General features: G+C 36.2%; 2 protein-coding genes across 2 annotated transcripts; both read right to left on the minus strand.

Moving 5' to 3' along the window:
• Positions 1 to 11,134: 11,134 nt before the first annotated feature.
• On the minus strand, positions 11,135 to 12,171 carry LOC145311336 (uncharacterized). Its single transcript, XM_080150538.1, has one exon. It carries the CDS (start codon positions 12,148 to 12,150, stop codon positions 11,272 to 11,274), a length of 879 nt encoding a protein of 292 aa, XP_080006664.1. The 5' UTR covers positions 12,151 to 12,171; the 3' UTR covers positions 11,135 to 11,271.
• Positions 12,172 to 14,714: 2,543 nt separating this feature from the next.
• On the minus strand, positions 14,715 to 21,840 carry LOC145311334 (uncharacterized). The gene is made up of 3 exons (XM_080150535.1): positions 21,743 to 21,840; positions 16,377 to 17,172; positions 14,715 to 15,419 (listed from the first exon to the last, which is right to left on the minus strand). The coding sequence occupies exons 2-3, from the start codon at positions 17,145 to 17,147 to the stop codon at positions 14,862 to 14,864; spliced, it is 1,329 nt and encodes a 442-aa protein (XP_080006661.1). The 5' UTR covers positions 17,148 to 17,172; positions 21,743 to 21,840; the 3' UTR covers positions 14,715 to 14,861.
• Positions 21,841 to 22,239: the final 399 nt, after the last annotated feature.

Below are 22,239 nucleotides of genomic sequence, written 5' to 3' on the forward strand. Positions count from 1 at the left end.
GTATTTTTTTCTAATGGATTATTTTTTAAAAGCCAAGCTTTTCTATAATTAGGGTCGGTCCGTCCGTCCGTACGTCCGTCCGAGATAGATAGCTTTTATTCGTTAATTTAGGCATGTTAGAATTGTCCTATCGATTTCAAACTTTGCATGACGATTCCTGTAGTAGTTAGGTACGATTTAGAAAGCGTAGCAACTCTATAATCATTACCAGAATGTCCGTACGTCCATTTTAAACATGTTGATTTTTCTAATTTTTTTAACAGCAAATTTTTATGTGATCTAATTATCCGTTTGATCTGATTTTTGGTATATTGATTCCTGGGACAACAAAGAACAATATTTTAAGTGAAGAAACTCTATAATCAAATCCTAAAAATGTAAGTATGTCCATAAACTCAATAAACATTATCCTGTATCAAGAAGTTTTTCAACAAATTTACTTACAATTTTGCTTCGACTCTTATACTTTTATATTCTGATAATTCAGTTTAGACACTATACAAGTGTTAATGTCCGTTTGTCCTACTGTTTCAGTGCTTCGCTTTTATGGATGTTGTCATCCTTGTTATCTGTACATGTTAGTGAATTAATTTGTAACCAAGATGGGTTCATCTTTCAAAGGGTATTTTTAAATTCAGTCTTTTTTCTTCAGTTTTATGTACCTACTTCTTAGAAATTTTTAAACATCTAATCCTAAAAATAAAGTAGAAGGATCTATGTCTTTGTGTGTGTCTGTATGTAACTAAGGATCTTGCTAATCGCTGAACCGATATGGTTCTATACAGTGGAGCTTCAGACGGGACCTGGGAAGGTTTAAAACAATTTGGGCAGGGTACCATCACCTCAAGAGAAATCGTCCCTAAAATAAAATTACCTTCTCAATAAACTTTACTTTTTTTTAACTTCAAGTTTTTAATGTTTAAGTAAACAAGTCATATGCTATCCTAGGACTTAGCTTTGTTAAAATAAAGAGCTCATTCGAGATTTCCTATAACAAACCAAAAAGTAATCTTGCTGCGTCATTGCCAAAGATGTTACAAGGTTCCTACTGCTGCTCTGTGAAGTGCGTGATATGAATAGTTAGAACAGGGGAATGCCTTGGCCCAAAACAGCTGCAACTCATTACCATGTAAAGTAAGGACTTCCAGACAAAAGTTGTGCAATCACAGAGTTGGTTGTCTAAAGGGCTAGTGAAAATATAATCATGCACAGAAATTAAGCAAGATTTGGCTCAGAGATTAACCTAAATAAGATCTTGTGTATATCGAACTCATTTGCTATCTAACAGAATGATTGATTGTTAGTCTGTCTGTGTGAACCGAATGATCGTGTTAACCATTGGACCAATATGGTCATAATAAAGCTTCTTGTAGATAAATTGTAGGTTAAGAACTTTTGAGAGAGGATTCCTCAACCTCCCAAAGAGAAATTGTCCCTTAAAAACTAACTCTTACAACCGTTTCTTTTAAAACTAATGTAAAGTTTAGGGTTGACTCCACCCCTTCTGTCAAGTGTCCTTAAAAGCCTCTTTAATCGTAGCCAATCATATAAGATATACAGTGTATATTTTTCTTCTATTATACCCCTTCATATTAAGTATTACATTGTCCAGGTATTTCATATTAGATATGAAACATATGTTTTGCATAATATAAACAAACATAAAACAGCTGTTTGCATAATGTAAACAAATATCTCTCTATATTCCTTGGCAATATTATTAAAAGGCTTTTTGTAAAATACCCAAAATATAATAATATTTTTTTAATCAATAAAATTGATTTTATTATTTTTACACTAAGCGTTTATTCTTGTGAAAATGAAAAGGCTTTTTCTCGGTATCATTATTTTTTTACTTAGGGGCTATTTACTACCCCTTATATCTCGAAAACAGCAACTCCTTTGTAAATTCTGGCTTCAGATATTAAATCTACACGAAAAATAAGTACGGATAACCCTCTATACTCAACTCTTCTATGCCTGTTAGGGAAAATATATATTTCAAAACTAAGATGTACGTGGTTCTTTATAGCATTAAATGAACTAAGAAAATCTACCTTAGAGCTAGTAAGGATTTCTGTTAATGGAAAATTAATCTGGCCAGTTCAACCGGAAATTCCTACTGATCTTGATCCTTGTGATGAAGAAAATAATGAACCAGAACTATCCTATGAACAATTGAGAGAAACTGAAGAACAATCAGCTGTAAAATCTTTTTGTACATCTACACCTGCTATGTGTATAGGAAACACTCCTAGACAAACCATTAGAAAAACAATACTTCAATTTGGAGTAGCGGTGGATGATGCTATCCAACTAATGCAAGAAACCGATGAAGCTACTATATACAGAAAAGCCCTGGAATTAAATAAAAACCAACTATCAACATACACACTAACCCAAAAATTAAATTATGGAGAAAAGTTGAACATTGATTTTACCATACTATCAAACAAATTTAAAGGAGGATATTCTTCAGACGAAACGATGAAAAATTTACTGTATCCATTATTAAATGAACTAAAATTCTTAAATATAGTATATGCAACGGATTTAAAACATAAAAACAAACCTTTATCTTCATTGTTGTTTAATTGCGATAGCTTTAAGGACACAGATATATATGTGAATCATGGAAAAATATATTCTTACAGTAAAAACTACACAAACAAATATATTTACGAGCCAATGCCATTTTGTCATGACATTTGTAAAATTCTAGAAAGTAAAGCTTATATTGAACTAGAAGAAAGTAAAATTGGCATGATCACTAAAAGAAATGGTAACGAATATGGTTTTATTGAGGAAATAAAGGAAAACAAACCAATATGCGCTATGCAAAAATCACCTACAGACATGTGCATGTTTAATACTATCCCTTATGCTCAACAAATATCTATAATTAAAACTTATGTATACCATTGCATGAAAAAATCGGGTTGCAATTATTATTTAGAAGGGAAATTCATATCTGCTGGATTTATTTCAACTTCCGAATTCAAAACAAATTTTGAAACATCAGAAACCACTGTGGAAAATTCTTTCTTCGAAGATGATAATGAGGTATTAATAAAAGGATTGGTATACTCTTTCATAACTGCTATAATATTTGGTTTTATTGCCTGTGTAAAAAGAGTTTTTAAAAGTTGCAAAAACCACGCAACCTCGTTTATGAATTGTTCTTGTTGTAGAAAACACGAAACCTCGCGTGTTAATAATAGAGCAGATTACACCTCTTGAAACAATCAGCAAGAAATGAACTTCTTGCAGCCTAAATTTAATCCAAACGCTGAATAATAAGTTTACTAATATTATTATTCCTATCCTATTTTAGTACCTCTTCTGTAAGTTACCTTTAATTACTATTAATGACTTCCATACTGCAAGTCCAAATAAGTTAATAATATTGACAACTTCCATACTGTAAGTTGCTCTAAGATAATGCTGCTAAATTAACTTAGAATAATATTGTATTGAACGACTTCCGTACTGTAAGTTAACTGACAATATTACTATAAATGACTTCCATACTGCAAGTCTAAATAAGATAATAAAGTAATACAGGTGTTTGCCCATTTGCAATAACTTAGTAATTTTAATCTATAATTTAATAATATGGACAACTTCCATACTGCAAGTTGATCTAATATGATATAAAGTGTTTCTTCCTTACTGTAAGTAAACATTAAATGTTATAAATAATGAACAACTTCCATACTGTAAGTTGACCGGCATTATGCTGTAAATGACGTATTTCTTCCTTACTGCAAGTAAACGTTAAATATTATTGTTAACTTTTCTTCTACAAGTTAACCTAAATCGTTAAACTGTTTTTAAACTATTTTTGAATGGGGGGTCAAAATTATACTAGGACACCTATAGAATCAGACTGCAGAGCCCAAATTTGAATTAAGTCCCCAATAAACTTTTTTGGGGGGATTTAAAAATTAATTTTTACTGTTGCTCTGGTCATTTTTACCAGATCAAAGGGTCTTTTTTTACTTCGTGTAATATTGTAACTTATTGAACAATTTTATATAATTCACTTTATACTGATACAATAAAAAAAACATTACTCTGTTCAATGGAAATAATTTTTTTTCTAAAACAATTAATTTCATTGAAAAAACTGACATAATACAATAAAAAACATTATGCTGAATTTAAACCAATTAGAAATTAGAATTTCCGAAAGAGTGTTTTCACAAAGTGACTTATTTCAAACGTAGCTAAATAATTTTATTTAATAAAAATGAAAAGAATGAAAACCCTACTCATAAAAGATACATACTTTTTAAAAATATTTTTAAAGATATGTTTGAATAATCTTATTTTATATCATATTTGTATAAATGACAAAAATAAATTTGTTGTATTGCATAAACATTTGTTGTCATCTTAATTTATTTAACCCTTTACAGCCAATTTTTATGTGTTTTAATGTATAATAAACATGAAAAAAATTTATGTTAATTCATTGATATATTGTAAAGAATTAATTTTTAATTAGTATTGATAGATAAAATCAAAAGACCTAACTTTACTGTATACTAGCATACAATATTTACGAAGCAAGACACTCTAAAAGCTGAGTATTTTACCTACAAAGGGAAGAAACATCACGATTCAGTAAAAATTATTTAATCCATAGTAAAAAATAAACTTTAAAATCCTAATAAAAATTGATGTGGGCAATTGTTCTCATTTTTGGCTTTGCAGTATGAATCTACAGATGTCAAAGTATATTTTTAATATACCTTTTAAAAATAGTTTAAAAACAGTTTAAATAAATAAAGTGTTTCTTCCTTACTGTAAGTAAACATTAAATGTTATAAATAATGAACAACTTCCATACTGTAAGTTGACCAGCATTATGCTGTGAACGACGTATTTCTTCCTTACTGCAAGTAAACGTTAAATATTATTGTTAACTTTTCTTCTACAAGTTAACCTAAATCGTTATCGTATTTAGTAAAATAATTATTTACCCTGTACTTATACTATTCATGTAATTATTTTTGTAAGCAATAAAAAGTAAACAAAACATTTTACATATTTTTGTAAGCAATAAAAAGTAAACAAAACATTTTACATATTTTTATTATTTTTTTTTACTGTTATTTTTTTTAAAAAAAGTAAAAGTACATAAAATTTTTGTATTTAAGATATTATACATGTAAACTAATGATTAAAATTTATTTTTATGTTATTAATGTTAAATGTATTACATTCATTTTTGATTATTAATCAGGAAGTGATCTTGGAAAAATGAAGAACCTCGAAACGCCTGAAAAGAAAATTAATTGTAATTGCTATGTAAAAATATTCTTGCAATCTTTACATCGTCCTTCTTGAGAGGGGGAGGAATGTTGCAAATATTCTGCAACATTGTAAAAATGTCTGGCGCTTCACGCCGCTCTGACCAGAACAAGAACCATGAAAGGATTGCAAGGCAGTGTGTTTTGAAATGTGAAATTGTCTATACTTCAATGTTGTTAAGAAGAATAAAGGCTTGAATACAAAGTTTTCTTGAGTTATATGAAATGTTTAATTATATCAAACATTGTACAGAAAGCTTTTTCACATGTATCACAACAGTTTGGCTTCTCCTCTGTATGGATCCTTTTGTGTCTCGTTAAGACAATACTGTCGGAAAATGCCTTATCACAAAAATCACATTTGAATGGCTTCTCTCCTATATGAATTCTCATGTGTCTTATTAAACTACCGTTTGTAGAGAATTCCTTGCAGCAGATATGACACTTGTTCATGATGAATTATTAATTGTTCTTGCACCTGAAATAAATATTATATAAAGTTATAGGTAAATGGTTCGTACAAAAAATTTAAAAAATATACTTATACTTAAATTAAATTTTAATTATGAAAACAAAAAAGTATGAGAAAATAAGAAATATATTTTGGTTAACTAACAAAAATTTAAAATGTATAATAAAAAATACCAATTTTTCAAATATCATGATTTTTTCTTTAAAATTGATTTTGAAGAAGCAATATTATTTACACATATAGGTAATCAAATCTTAAATATGAACAAATCTATAATACAAAGTAGAATGATGTCTGTCCGTCTGTCTGTCTGTCTGTCTCTCCGTTTGTCCGTCCCTTAAGGTCTTGGTAACCACTGAACCGATCGGATTCTACTCTTCAGAGAATATACCTACTAATCCTGTGGTGGTTTTAGGCTATTTTCTTGGGGGGTGGGACACCCCCAACCCCTTCAAAAACAAAAAATCCCCCCAATTTTTTTTTTTAAAGAAATTGTTGAAGATTTTCCTGGACCTTTAACGAATTTTGCCAATTCTTTTTTGGATCACCTCTTGGCAATTTAGGTTTATTTTTTTATCAAACACTAGCAGCTACGCCCCTTGGAGGCCTCTAGGGACATTTGAGGAGGGGTGAGTTCAATCCTAACACCCAAATTATTTCGGGGGGGGGGGGAGGTACGACCACCCTCTCCCCAACCTAATCTTTTATTTTCGTTTAAAATTTTGGGATGGTGGTGGTAACCTCCTCAACATAGTTAGTAACCTTCCAGGGACCTATGAGAAGCTACCTTGTTAAGGAGAACTTGATCAGTTCAGCAAGTAGTGAGATCCTTCGCTATAAACATACAGACAAACACAAACAGACAGACACACAAACATCCTGTTACTTTATTTTCATTTTTATTTACTTAAACAAATTCTACACTCTCAATTCCTTCTTCCTCCTTTATTTCCTCTTTTATAATTACTTCCACACTTTCAGCCTCTATATTTATAAATACAGGATCTTCATCAAGGGTTTCTTCTACTTTCTTCTCTAATTTGATATTAGCTTCGCCACATTTAACAAAACTGGTAGATGTAGAGGGTGAAACTGTATTTTTAGTAGATTCTAACTTATTGAGATGTCCAGCAGATTTATTGTGTCTTGTCAAGTTTGATCTATCATTAAAAGATTTCTTGCATAATTCACAAGAGTATAGCATCTCTTCTGTATGGATCTTCTTATGACGAGTTAATGCTCTCTGTTCTACAAAAGCTTTTTCACATGTATCACATGAGTATTGTTTTTCTCCTGTATGGATCCTCTTATGGACAGTTAATTGAATAAGTTGTGAGAAACATTTTTCACATTTATCACAAGAGTATGGCCTTTCTCCTGTATGAATCCTTTTGTGTTCAGCTAATGTATCTTGTCGTGAGAAAGCCTTTTCACATGTACCACAAGTGTATGGTCTCTCTCCTGTATGAATTCTCACATGTCTTCTCAAATCACTCTTTTGAGAAAATTCCTTCAAGCAGATATGACACCTGTTCATGTTGAATTCTTAATTGTTTTAGCACCTGGGATAAATAATATTTAATGTAATACCTTTGTAGAATTGAAAATTATAAGTTTAAGCCTTTATTATTTTATAAATCTTTTTTAATGTATGGCTTTATATTTACAGCATCTCAATATTTAAGGTTGTGTTCATAGGTCTGTCACTGTGTAGAAAAAAATATTGTATTAAAGCTCTCCTCCTTACATCCATATCTTATTTATATAGCTCCTCTATAGGGGTGTGTCTGTCATTATGTACAACAAAGTACTTAAGTTACTTATATTTTTCTTTAAAATGTTGTTAGTTAATTTTTTTCTGTACTACTTAATTATAGATAAAATTATCATTGTATTTATAAACTTACTTACTTTTTTTTCTGAACTACAATCGAAGTTTTATTTCTCCTTATATTTCAATTGACTTGAGCTTTGCATTCTTGAATCTACATTCTGTCTGAAAAAAAATATTTCTGTTAAAATATGTATTTGAGGCTAGTGACTCAAGGGACTGACTGAAAGATATCCTCCTAGCTGATTCACACTCAGCTGCGTATACATACTATTGGTGAACAATTGATAAACTAGTTTTGATACTCAATATGCATATAAAAAAAATTAGTACAACTCTTGGCCTTAGCTTCTCTATAAAGATCATTACTTATTTGTGATTGTATTTCATAAATCCCCATAATACTGTTATACATTGGTTTTTACTTTTTAGTAGGTAAGAAAATAAAAATGTAATTCATGAATAGCAAAGCTATACAATAAAAAAAGACAAGCAAAGCAAATGGAAAAGAAAAAAACTGGGCAACAGACTGAAATATCATAATAAAGTAATTGCTATGGTTATATACTATATATCAGATTAATTTACTTAAACAATGTTTTTTTCATCCTTTATAAAATTGATATCGTATTCTTTCTTATTTTTTACTTTTAAGTGTTGATTTATAGGTATGTAAGTGCTTTAAACCTCCCACATATACAAGCTTACATCCTAAATACATCATCAGAGAAATCTTTCATCTCTAATAACCAATAACCTCATTTCAATGACAAGCCTTATTAATACGCAGTGTTCAAACATAGACGTCCAAGGGGGGGGGGGGGTAAGGTGGGAATTACCTCTCCCCAAAACGAATTTGTGCCGTGCAAATTAAAAAATCTCTAACAAAATTTTTGCGGGCTTCGCGCTCATTTTCAATACTAAATATTTAATAAAATTTAAATTACCCCCCCCAAAAATTTTACCCCAGGGGTAAATTTGGGGGGGGGGGGGGTAAACAAAAGAGGGGAGGGAAATGTGGTGACTCATCACACGACATACCAGCAATTTTATTTTGGGTGCTACTCCCTTAGTTTTAGAGATAATTGGGTGAAATCCTTTTTATTGTGTCACTAATTACCCCAGGTTTTGGTATCTTTCAAAATAAACGGCGGCGGGACCGCCGCTCCCGCCGCCCGCCGCCGTTTCCCGCAGCCACCAAAAAAAATTTTTTATTGTATTTCTCGCAGAATTAGGCAATTTGGAATCATATGAGACCATGTTATTTTTTCAAATTTTTTGGGGGGCAGTGGCGGAACACGGCGGCGGCGGATGGCGCGAGCAAGGTTGCTTGTAAAAGGAAAATTTTTGAAAAAAACCACTTGGTATAATTCCAAATTGCCTATTTCGGAGAGAAATACAATAAAAATTTTTTTTGTGGCGGCGGAAAATTACGGCGGACGGCGGAAGCGGTGGTACTGCCGCCATTTTTTTTTATTCAAATATTTTTTCCTTACCAACCTAAAATATTTTGTTTCAATATCTTCATAATCACAGGAGAAGTATTGTATTTAAGATATACCTTGACAAACGAGAATTTGAAAAAGGCAGGGGTGCTTGTAAGGGGAAAAATTTTTGAAAAAAATAACATGGTCTCAAATGATTCCAAATTGCCTAATTCGGCGAGAAATGCAATAAAAAAAATTTTTGTGGCGGCGGAAAACGGCGGCGGGAGCGTTTATTTTGAAAGATACCAAAACTTGGGGTAATTAGTGACAGAATAAAAAAGATTTTACCCAATTATCTCTAAAACTAAGGGAGTAGCACCCAAAATAAAATTGCTGGTAGTCGTGTGACGAGTCACCACATTCCCCCCCCTCTTTACCCCAGCCATTAGATTTCAGGGGGGGTTATTACCCCCCAAGCAAATTTTACCCCCGGGGTAAAAATTTGGGGAGGGGGTAAAAAAAATTTGCGGCGCGCTTCGCGCGACATTTCAGCCCCCCAAAAACAAATTACCCCCTCCCCCCTTAAAACTATAATTTCATGTAACCAAATTTCATTTTTGTGTTCTGAAAATATAAAAAATAATCAAGAAATAAAAGGGGGACGTAACTGAAGCTTTTTTGATGCTGGGGGGGGGGGGTTTTCTCCGGAACCACTTGATGAACCGTGCAAATTTTTTGGACTTAAGCTTTTAGGGGTATGAACATCTTATGGTTTCAAAGTCAACCCCCTACCCCCACCCCCTAGCCCCCCGGGGCTCAAAACCCCCCTAAAAATGAACCTAACCTTAATTTTCTCAAAAACCATTTGACCAATAGAGATGATTTCTTAAACTTAAGCTTTTATGGTTATAAATTAACTTCTAGTTTAGAAATCACCCCCCTGCCGCCAACTCCTAGCCCTCCGGGGCTCAAAAAAACTCTAAAAATGAACCTAACCTTAATTTTCTTAGAAACCATTCGGCCAATAGAGATGATTTCTGAAACTTAAGCCTTTATGGTTTTAAACTAGCTTTTGGTATAGAAGTCACCCCCCTGCCGCTAACCCTTAGCCCTCCGGGGATCAAAAAAAAACATAAAAATTAACCTAACCTTCATTTTCTCAGAAACCATTTGACCAATAGAGATGATTTCTTTATACTTAAGCTTTTAGGGTTATAAACTAACTCCTAGTTTAGAAGTCACCCCACTGCCACCAACCCCTAGCCCTCTGGGGCTCCAAAAAACCCTAAAAATGAACCTAACCTTAATTTTCTCATAAACCATTCGACCAATAGAGATGATTTCTTAAACTTAAGCTTTTATGGTTATAAACTAAATTTTGGTTTATAAGTCACCCCCCTGCCGCCAACCCCTAGCCCTCCGGGGCTCCAAAAAACCCTAAAAATTAACCTAACCTTAATTTTCTCAGAAACCATTTGACCAATAGGGATGATTTCTTAAACTTAAGCTTTTATGGTTATAAACTAACTTCTAGATTATAAGTCACCCCCCTGCCACCAACCCCTAGCCCTCTGGGGCTCCAAAAAATCCTAAAAATGAACCTAACCTTAATTTTCTCAAAAACCATTTAACCAATAGGGATGATTTCTTAAACTTTACAACCTTTTCCAAATTTTTGTAGAGAATAAATTAATGAAGTTAAAACGTACATCCCAATCTGTAAAGGAGACCGCCATGCCTCCTCATCAAGTGCCACTAGAGGCCTCTATGGGCGAAGCGGCTAGTCTCTAATATCCTATGAATTTATTTAAATGCCTAACCCAATAACAACGATCATCCAGAATGATACCTGTTTTTATTTGTGATATTCGTATTATTCCATGTAATCAAATTTCATTTTTATGTTCTGAAAATATAAAAAATAATCAAGAAATAAAAATTATATGTACAGAAAACAAACAAGAATTATAGATTTACACACAGAGATAACTTTAAAATCCTTATCTAATCAATTTAAAAGTAAAAAAAGTTTTTGTTTATATAACAAAGAAAAAAATAACTTGGTAGGTACGTAATATATATTGTCTTTTTATATACAACAATTTAATTTACTGAAAATTGATCTTTCTTATCAACTTACATTATATCATATAGTTAATCATATTCAATTTTATGTTCGACTATGTCAATATTTTCTATCATTTTCTCATCAGAATTCTGTTGTCAAGAAAAAGAATCGTTATCCTGAATTTCTCCATCTATTTCCTGTTTTATAGCTTCTTTTACATTCTCAGTCTCCATGTTGATAGACAGAGGATCTTCATCAAGAGTTTCTTCTTCTTTTATTTCTAGTTTAATATCAGCTTCACCACAATTAACAAAACTGGTAGAAGCTACAGCTGGAATTGTATTCTTAGTAGATTCTAACTTCTTGAGATGTCCTGCTGATTTATTATGTTTGGAAAATTCTGAATTTGATTTATAATATTTCTGGCATAATTCACAAGAGTATGGTTTTTCTCCTGTATGAATCCTCTTGTGTACAATTAATGCACTTTGATGCGAGAAAGCCTTATGACATGTATGACAAGAGTATGGCTTCTCTCCTGTATGGATTCTCTTATGATCAACCAATGAACTTTGTTGTGAGAAAGACTTTTTACATGTATCACAAGAGTATGGCTTCTCTCCTGTATGGATCCTCTTATGGTCAGTTAAATAATCTTGTTTTGAGAAAGTCTTTTCACATGTATCACAAGAGTATGGCTTCTCTCCTGTATGGATCCTCTTATGTTCAGTTAAACTACCTCGTTGTGTAAAGGTCTTTCCACATGTATCACAAGTGTATGGCTTCTCTCCTGTATGGATTCTCCTATGGAGACTTAACTCACCATATGTACGGAAATCTTTTTTGCATGTATCACAAGAGTAGGGCTTCTCACCTGTATGAATCCTCTTATGGGCAGTTAATGTACCTTGTCGTGAAAAAGCTTTTTCACAAAAATCACATTTGAATGGCTTCTCTCCTGTATGTATTCTCACATGTCTTGTCAATTCACTCTTTTTAGAGAATTTCTTGCAGCAGATATGACACTTGTTCATGATGGTTTCTTAATTGTTCTTGCACCTGAAATAAATTATTTTTAATGTTATAATTGTGTAGAATTGGAAAAATAATCTTAAAGCATTTTTAATTTTCAATAGGTAATCATTTCAAATACTAGAATTCTAGAATCTGATATACCTTCTGTATGAAAACTCCCCTCTCACACTTATTCTTATCCCACTTTCTCTTCTATCTACTCACATGTACATGACTATAGTATTATTACCCGATCTACTGTTGATGTTTAATTCAATGTCCATCTTTAGATTTTATTTAAAAGACATAATATAGAAAAACCATTCCAAACTACATTATTACAGAAAACTAATTTACTTTTATGACAGGCAGATAGACATCGTACATCTTTAATATTAATATTCTAAAGATTCTGCTACATAATATTTGTAATATAGAAATCTAACTTACTTTACTTAGCTAAACTCAAATATCTCGTGTTTTCTTTTACCTTCTTTGTGTTTTCTTACTTTTAATAATTTTAGAGTCTCAATTCATTTTATATTCAGTCTGAAAATATATATAATAATATTTTTACAAGTTACACATTTCTAAAAATGAGATCGAATTAATTGAATATAAGAAAATAAATTAGGGAACAAAAGTTACATGTACAAGGTAGCCCAGTAGGATTAGAGCAACGCAGATATATGTTTATACTAGGGATGGGAATCCGTCGAATTTTTGGGCCGGATTCGGATTCCGGATTCTGAAGGAATCCTTAAAAAAAATGACGGATTCTTGCGGATTCCGGATTCTTATTTTTGGCGGATTCCGGATTCGGATTCCGGATTCTAGCAGTATTTTAAAAGGCCGTCCGTCACAGAGGGATAGCTTTTTTCGTTAATTTATCACTATGTCACTTGGTTGAAGCCTTGATTTGTTTAAAGTGTTGACTTCCAGCATAACTAAAACATTTACATCACATTAGTAATTATTAAAATTTGTTATGTAGAAAAAAATTTAGGAGGGAGTTGTAAGAAAAAACTCAAGACGGTAATTTTAGCCTACCAATTTAGAATCCGGAATCCGCTATAAAAAACGGATTCCGGATTTTAAACAAATTCTTCACTCTCAATTCCTTCTTCCTCCTTTATTTCCTCTTTTATAATTACTTCCACACTTTCAGCCTCAATCTTTATAGATATAGGATCCTCATCAATAGTTTCTTCTCCTTTTATCTCAAGTTTAATATCAGCTTCACCACAATCAACAAAACTGGTAGAAACAGGAGCTGGACCTGTATTCTTGGTAGATTCAAACTTCCTAAGATGTTCAGGTGAACTATTATGTCTTGACAGGGATGAACTTAAGTAATAAGATTTCTGACATAATAGACAAGAGTATGGCCTTTCTCCTGTACAGAATTGTGGTGAGAAAGCTTTTTCACCTTTATCACCGGAATATTGCATTTCTCCTGTATGAATCATTTTATGTATTCTTAAATCACTATTTGTACGGAAAGCTTTCTCACATTTATCACAAGAGTATGACCTATGGGTCCTCTTATGACTAGTTAAAGCACTTTTTTGTGAGAAAGCTTTTTCACATGTATCACAAGAGTATGGCTTCTCTCCTGTATGGATCCTCTTATGTTCAGTTAAACTACCTCGTTGTGTAAAGGTCTTTCCACATGTATCACAGAAATATGGCTTTTCTCCTGTATGGATCTTATTATGTTCAGTTAAATTACCTCGTTGTGTGAAAGTCTTTTTACATTTATCACAAGAGTATGGCTTCTCTCCTGTATGGATCCTCATGTGTAACGTCAAACTACTCTTTCTAGAGAACTCCTTGCTACAGATATGACACTTGTTCATGATGGATTCTTAATTGTTCTTGCACCTAGAATATAAACAATATTTAATGTAATGGTTGAATAGAAATTATTGATTTTTAATCTTATTATTTCATTTTTAAGCTACTCTATAATTGAGATGTCCGCACATCAGTCACTATGTAGGAATAATTATTAGGTAGCTTATCTGGAGATTAATAGACCAAGATTCTACCTAAGTAAATCTCATCCATAGACTAGATATAAGAAGAAACCGATATAATAGACCAAGTAGAGAGACCTTATAATGATGTTGTAATAGACCAAGAAATATATATCTAATGAAAATCATGTTTTCAACCTGGATGAATGATTACAATGTGCTGAGTCATGCTATTTTATTTGTCCTTTCATTAGTTGCACAAAATTAATTTGAACTTGAATTTAGTAAACCACATTTTTTTTTGTTCAATTAAACTACATTTGAAAGGATTTAAATTTTCTACCCATATTCTACAAAAACATTTAAAAGATTCACTACTTTAAGTAACACATTAAATGCAATATGTGAAGAAAAGAACTTGTGAAATTTAAAAAAAAAAAAAAAAAGATGGTATGTTAGAATTGTTTGTCATCAAACTTAGAAATGAAAAGTTTGTCTCAAAAAGTAGTCTTAGTATCAACAAAAATATGATAAGAAAGAGTATTTACAAAAATAGACTTGGTGAACAAAGTCATCATTCAAATCATTTCATTTCATTCTTTTATCTGAAAGAAACATTAGGAGAAGTAATATTATTTACACATTACATCAAATCTTAAATACAGACATAATACAGCTCTTGCTAAAAGACGTTTGCAATAAAATCGCAATCTAGGTTTATACATTTATTAAACATTTTCATTTTTATCTACTTAAACAAATTCTTCACTCTCAATTCCTTCTTCCTTCTTTATTTCCTCTTTTATAATTACTTCCATACTCTCAGCCTCTATCTTTATAGATACAGGATCCTCATCAAGAGTTTCTTCTTCTTTTATTTCTAACTTTACATCAGCTTCCCCACAATCAACAAAACTGGTTGAAGCATAAGGTGAAACTTTATTCTTTAGTTCTAAGTATAGCAGATGTCCAGCTGATTTTTTGTGCTCTGACAGGACTGAGTTTGAGTAATAAGATTTCTTGCATAAATCACATGAGTATGACTTTTCTCCTGTAAGAATCCTCTTATGGACAGTCAACTCACCTTTTGTACGGAATGCCTTTTCACATGTGTCACAAGAGTATGGCTTCTCTCCTGTATGAATCCTCTTATGGGTAGTTAACTCATATCTTGTCCCGAAAGCCTTATCACATGTATCACATTTGAATGTCTTCTCTCCTGTATGAATTCTCACATGTCTTGTCATGTCGTATCTTCTAGAGAATTTCTTACAGCAGATATGACACTTATGACACTTGTTCATGGTGGATTATTGATTGTTCTAGCACCTGGAATAATTAATATATAATGTGTAGAAGTAAAAAAAATAATAACTTTAAGCCAGAATAAATTTAATAATTATTTCAAATACTGATTATAGTGTAAGGTATGTCTGTCCTTATGTAGGTTAAACGTATTCCAGATGTACTGTATGAAAACTCTCCTCTTCCATCTAATTCTTATCCCACTTTCTCTTCTATCCACTTATATGTATATGACTTATTACCTAATCTACTTTTGATGTTTCATTCAATTCCTATCTTTAGCTTTTATTTAAAATACATACTATAGAAAAAACCATCCCAAACTCCAACTTTTTTCTTTTGAAATATTTTTTTTATTACAGACAGACAGACATCCTACATCTTTAAGATTCTGCTACATAATATTTGTAATAAAGAAAACTAACTTACTTTACTTTGCTAAACTCAAATTGCGTGTTTTCTTTCTTTTTCTTATCGTAGTCTCAATTCATTTTATATTCAGTCTGAAAAAAAATATAAAAATAATTTTAAAAGTAAAACAGTTCTAATAATGAGATCTAATTAATTGAATGTAAGATGAATAATGTTCCCCATTCAATGGGAGAAGAATCAAAATAGTAAAACAACAAAATCGATACAAAGTAAGGTTTAACAGAAATTGCACAGGAGTAAAATTGAAATAGTTCTGGAATTAATTACATAGAATAATGAAAAGTATGAAAAAATATAAAGTGAGTTAGATATACATGATATCATTTGTTTAAAAGATTTGTGATTAAGATTAAATCTAGGTACTAAAAATGTATACTTTTATAAAAACATTTAGTTTATGATATCTCAATCTTGTGTTTAACAATGGCTATAGTGTTGACTATATCCTCCTCAGAATTCTATTCACATGAAAGACAATCTTTTTCCTCAATTTCTTCTCCTTCTATTTCCTGTTTTATAGTTTCTTAAACATTCTCAGCCTCCATGTTGATAGAGAGAGGATCCTCATCAAGAGTTTCTTCTTCTTTTATTTCTAGTTTAATATCAACTTCAACACAATCAACAAAACTGGTAGAAGTAGAAGGCGACACTGAATTATTAACAGAATCTAACTTCTTGAGATGTCGAGCAGTTGCATTATGGCGTGACAGTTTTGATCTTGATTTGAAATATTTTTGGCATAATTCACAAGAGTATGGCAAAGAAGGTGGAACTGTATTCTTAGAAGATTGTAACTTATTGAGATGTCCAGCTGATTTTTTATGTTTTGACAAGTCTGAACTGGAGTAGTAAGATTTCTGGCATAATTGACAAGAGTATGGCTTCTCTCCAGTATGGATTCTCTTATGAAGAGTTAATGCACTATGTTGTGTGAAAGCTTTTGTACACATATCACAAGAGTATGGCTTCTCACCTGTGTGGATCCTCATGTGCGTTGTCAGATTACTACTGTCTGAAAATGAATTTCCACATGTATCACAAGAGTATGGCTTCTCTCCTGTATGAATCCGCTTATGAGCAGTAAAATTTTTCTGAGAGAAAGTTTTTTCACATTTATCACATTTGAATTTCCTTTCACCTTCATGAATCCTTCTGTGTTTTATTAAATTACTTCTCTCTGTAAATGATTTTTCACATAAATTACATATGTATATATAGTATTCACCTGTATGAGCCCTCACATGTTTTGTCAAATCACTCTTTTGAGAGAATTCTTTGCTACAGACAAGACACTTGTTCATGATGAATTTTTAATTGTTCTTGCTCCTGGAATAAATAATATTTAATGAGTATCTGTGAAGAATTTAAAATTATAATTTTAGGCCTTTATATTTTATAAATTTTTTTTATTGCATGTCTTTATATTTACAGCAAATCTATTTTTAAGGTTGTGTTCATGGATCTGTTGTGGTAATACGACAACCAGACGGACAGGCAGTTTACAGAGTTGCTACGCTGTGACTTATCATAACAAACCCACTGCACTAATCTTATTATATCACCATCTATCTCATGACCGATGTTGACCCCGCTATCTAGCGGTCAAACTGGCCTGCCTAAATGTGGGGAGGGGCTCAAACATGCAGCTATCACGCGCCCCTCACGCGCTTATATAACCGGGAGGCGCTGCCTCCCCTTTTACCCCCGCTGCCCCCACAGCCTGTCTACCGCCGGGAGCTAAGCCCTAGCGTCCCACACCCCCTTCAAACCTAACCATTGTTATAATCTGTTGTATATATATAGTAAACATTGCTTGTAAATATTATTCAGTTAAATATATAATTTCTGTATGACTAAATCCTGCTAGTTTGTTTTGGTAGAATAATTCAAGGCTAGGGCTCGTTGAACTCGAACTCGTTACCCTGTGGGCCGAGAACGCTCGGCTTACCAGAACTTGGTGTCAGCGTGTTTCAATCGAGCCTTACAGAAACTAGCCTATTCTACCTCTGATTGGACCCTTTGGCAAGTAAGGGGACAATCAGCCGCCAACTGAGAAGCCAACTGACCCGCGAGACGGCCTTTTTAGGTCGAATTTCCATCATTTTGAACGCAATATGTGGGCCTCTGGCCTACGGCAAGCAGATTTAGCCTGCTAAAAGCGCCAGTTAAGACGCTTTTTCCGTACCGTGTAGGAGTAGCGCTAGGTGCGCAGCCACGGTAATCGGATAATTTAGCTCAGACGGCTACAGAACTGAGTCTAAATTGGCAAGTGTAGCTGGGACAAGCCCCAGGACACCCAGGCCAAACCTTCGAGACAGACAGCTGGGTGCTGGTCTCCTTGAGAAGGCAATGTGTGGCTGCGAAGCTTCAGCACACAAGTAAGCCCTACCACTGCGACGGATAGCAGATTTTGAGCCACAGGCACGGCAGGACGGGACATTCCCTGCCGCTGCCTTCCAGGATTCGAACCCGAGGCGCTGCAGGACGGGCCATTCCCTGCCGTCATTTTCGGGATTCGAACCAGCGGCGCTGTAGGACGGGTCATTCCCTACCGCCGTCACCCCTCTGAACCTTGCAGGACGGACATTCCCTGCTGCCAGTGCTTCCAGAATCACACCTAGAGCTCCTAGTGATAACAACACATAAGTGTGTATAAATGTCAACCAAGTGATAAAAATAAATATAAAATTGTTGACCCAGTGATAATTAATAAGCTCTAGTGATTCGAAGCTACAGTCTAAGCCACCATGGTAAGCGATACCACCATAGCTGCGGTTCGGCCACCACCGAAGTTTCTGCCAACCCCAGCCGAACGGGAGGCCCCCTTGTCTCAAGGGCAGGACCTCCACTTCCCCTGCCATATCAGGGTGAGGTTTCCTACTCCTGACCCTGCCCAGCATGTACAGGTTGATGCCATGATCGATTCTGGCAACCGTGTACCAGGGTCTGCTGTAATTTCTGAACACCTCATGCACGCAATGGGCGTGCAGCGCATGTTGATTCCGGACAACACCCAAATCCTGACTGCTAACGAGGAAGGCCAGCCCCTCCAGGTAATAGGAAAATTGAAAGAATTATATATGGCAGTCTCACACACCCTTATACTCCATCTTTACCACGTGACTGTGGTCCGGAACCTCTCACACCCTCTGAACCTAGGAGGGTATTTTCTCAAGGAGTTCGGAACTAGGCTCTGTTTCGACATGCAACCACCTTGCTTGTGGGTGCGTGGGGAGTTTATCCCACTCCGTGGCGTCCCCATTGACCGGGAGACAGCCGAGAGAGAGCTGAGTTATGAAGGGCCTCTGCCAGGCCCACTGCCAGAGCAGCCGCGTGTGGTCGAGAAAGGCACGCACTGGGTGGATGCTGCGCTCAACGCCCATAAGGGGGCCAACCTGCTAGCCATGGGGTTGCCCCCAGTGCCCAAGGTGCCGCGGGAGAACCTGCCAACAACGTTCCCTGAGATTGCCAGCCCTCCAGAACCAATCTTCTCCTCCGACACCTTTATCAACGGCCAGCCGTGTCCACCTGGCCCCCTCTACCTGGGACCCCCAGCCAGTCAACCAGCCAAGCCCGAGTCCAGACCCGTCAAGTCGCGGTTTGATGCACCCGGAGCCACACTCAACTCCCAGGAATCAGCCTCTCCTAGCGCCGAGCCCGTCAAGTCGCGGCCGGACGCCCACGGAGCCCAGGCTGGACCCAGCGCCTTGGCCTCTCCCAGCGCCGAGCCCGTCAAATCGTGGCCGGACGCCCTCGGAGCCACACTTGGCTCCGACACGTCAGCCCCTCCCGAGGCCGAGCCCGTCAAGTCGCGGCCGGTGGCTCCCGGAGCCGAAGCTGACCCCACACCAGCCACGTACAGGCTAAGCGCTGTCACTCCAACTGACGGCCAGCCACCCCAACTTCGCACGGCCAAGCGGGTGGTCTTGCCTGGCCGCGGTGTCATGGCGGTCCCTGTTGAGTTAGTAGGCCACCGCACCCAGGATGCCATCCAACTAGCTGCCCCAGAACAGAGGTTTGGGGAGGATCTTGTCATCCCAGAAGGCCTGTATGCCCACAGGCCTGGATCCGCCACTGTGTTTCGAGTGCTGGTGGTAAATGAAGGGGAGACGCCCCTCCTGCTGGACGCTGGCCTCCCAGTGACAGGGGAGCTGGTCAAGCCCGACATTTTAGAGGTTTCTGATGAGCCTCCTCCGAGTCTCCACTCGTTCCAAGAGCCTGTTGAGCCCCCAGACATGCAGGAGTTGTGGGAGGCCCTTGAGATGGAAGACAACGAGTTCCTGCGCAAGGATCCCTTGCTCAAAAAGGAGGTTTGGACCATGTTATCAGAATACAGGGACGTCTTCTCCAACTCTACCCCCGGCTGCACAGATGTAGTCGAGCTGCAGCTGCGCCTCAAGCCAGGGACCCAGCCGATCCGCCAGAGATTTAGGGATCTGAACCCGCGGCAGGAGGCTGAGCTGGAGAAACAATTGGACACTTGGCTACAGGAGGGAGTCATAGAGCCGTCAGACTCCGCCTGGAGCAGCCCCTTGGTGCCCATCAAGAAGAAGGACGGGAGCACCCGCTGGGCCGTCGACTACAGAGCCCTCAACAAGTGCACTGACCGCCGCCGCCAGTTCCAGAGCCCCCCAGAGACGCCATCTGGAATCCTGATACAGACATGGAGCACCTGCCAGCCAGCAGCGAGCCTGTAGGAGGAGAAGCAGCTGTTGCAATGGAAGAGGCCGCCCCAGAGGACGAGGCTGAAGCCATGTGCCCCCTGTTGATGACAGCCATCCCTATCCGGGTAGGAGCTAGGAGGCCAAGCAACCTGAACCAAGCAGGCGCCCCCATGGAATTTTATGCGCCCTCATCCATCGTCATTCCCCCCTTGGGAACCACCAGAGTTAGCCTAGGCCTCCGTGTCCAGCTACCCGCTGAGGCAGAGCTAGTCCTGCAGACGAGGCAAAATTTCCAACGCCGGGGCCTGACCGTCGCCAACCCCCGTCTAGAAGCCAACCAGGAGCTGACAATGCTGATATCCAACCACAGCCAGACCGAGCAACGAGTGTCCCGTGGAGCCTGTGTAGCCAGAGCTGTCCTCCATCGAGCTGTGCCCCAGGAAGAGCCTGTCCTGCGCAGACATAGGTTGTCGTATCCCCAGGTTCAAGGCCTGGTGGCTCGAGAGCCACGCAACCCTTGAAGGGGAGGTTGTGGTAATACGACAACCAGACGGACAGGCAGTTTACAGAGTTGCTACGCTGTGACTTATCATAACAAACCCACTGCACTAATCTTATTATATCACCATCTATCTCATGACCGATGTTGACCCCGCTATCTAGCGGTCAAACTGGCCTGCCTAAATGTGGGGAGGGGCTCAAACATGCAGCTATCACGCGCCCCTCACGCGCTTATATAATCGGGAGGCGCTGCCTCCCCTTTTACCCCCGCTGCCCCCACAGCCTGTCTACCGCCGGGAGCTAAGCCCTAGCGTCCCACACCCCCTTCAAACCTAACCATTGTTATAATCTGTTGTATATATATAGTAAACATTGCTTGTAAATATTATTCAGTTAAATATATAATTTCTGTATGACTAAATCCTGCTAGTTTGTTTTGGTAGAATAATTCAAGGCTAGGGCTCGTTGAACTCGAACTCGTTACCCTGTGGGCCGAGAACGCTCGGCTTACCAGACTGTCACTGTGTAGAAAAAAAGGATCAAAACTCTCCTCCTTACATCTATATCTTATTTACAGCTTCTCTATAGGGTGTGTTCGTCACAACAATGTACAAGTATAGTATTTTGATAACACATAATCAATTTCAACAGTTTCTTAAATTTTCCATTAAGATTTTGTTTTTTTTTATTATGGACAAGATTATAATTTTACTTGTTATAAACTAACTTACTTTTTTTCAGAACTCAAAATTGAAGTTTTATTTCTCCTTATGTTACAATTGACTTCAGCTTTGTAATCTTTAGTCTAATTTCATTTTATATTCTGTCTGAAAACAATATTATTATTAAAATGTGTATTTGAGGATAGTGACTTAAGGAAGATATCACCCTGGCAATTCTCGCCTCAGCTGTGTTTACATACTCTTGGTTAGTAAATAAGTGTCTAGTTTTGATAATCAATAGGCATGTAAAAAATATATGTTCAACTCTTGGCCTGAGCTTCTCTGCAAAGATCATTATTAGTTATTGCATTTGGGACACCTGCCATACTCAGAGAGGAGTGGTAATTGATTGATTGGGAGGTAATAAAGAGGTGCTCCTCTAAGACAACATATCTAGAACTGATGTGCTTAAACATGGAGCTTGAGGCTGCCAAATTGATAAAACTTTATGAAAACTATGGTCTACTAAAGTGTTAGGGTTACCTAGAGGCTAGGTAGCTAATAAT

Source organism: Acartia tonsa, unplaced genomic scaffold (assembly GCF_053477335.1).
Source record: "Acartia tonsa isolate MP-2025a unplaced genomic scaffold, ASM5347733v1 sca5, whole genome shotgun sequence".
NCBI lineage: Eukaryota > Metazoa > Arthropoda > Copepoda > Calanoida > Acartiidae > Acartia > Acartia tonsa.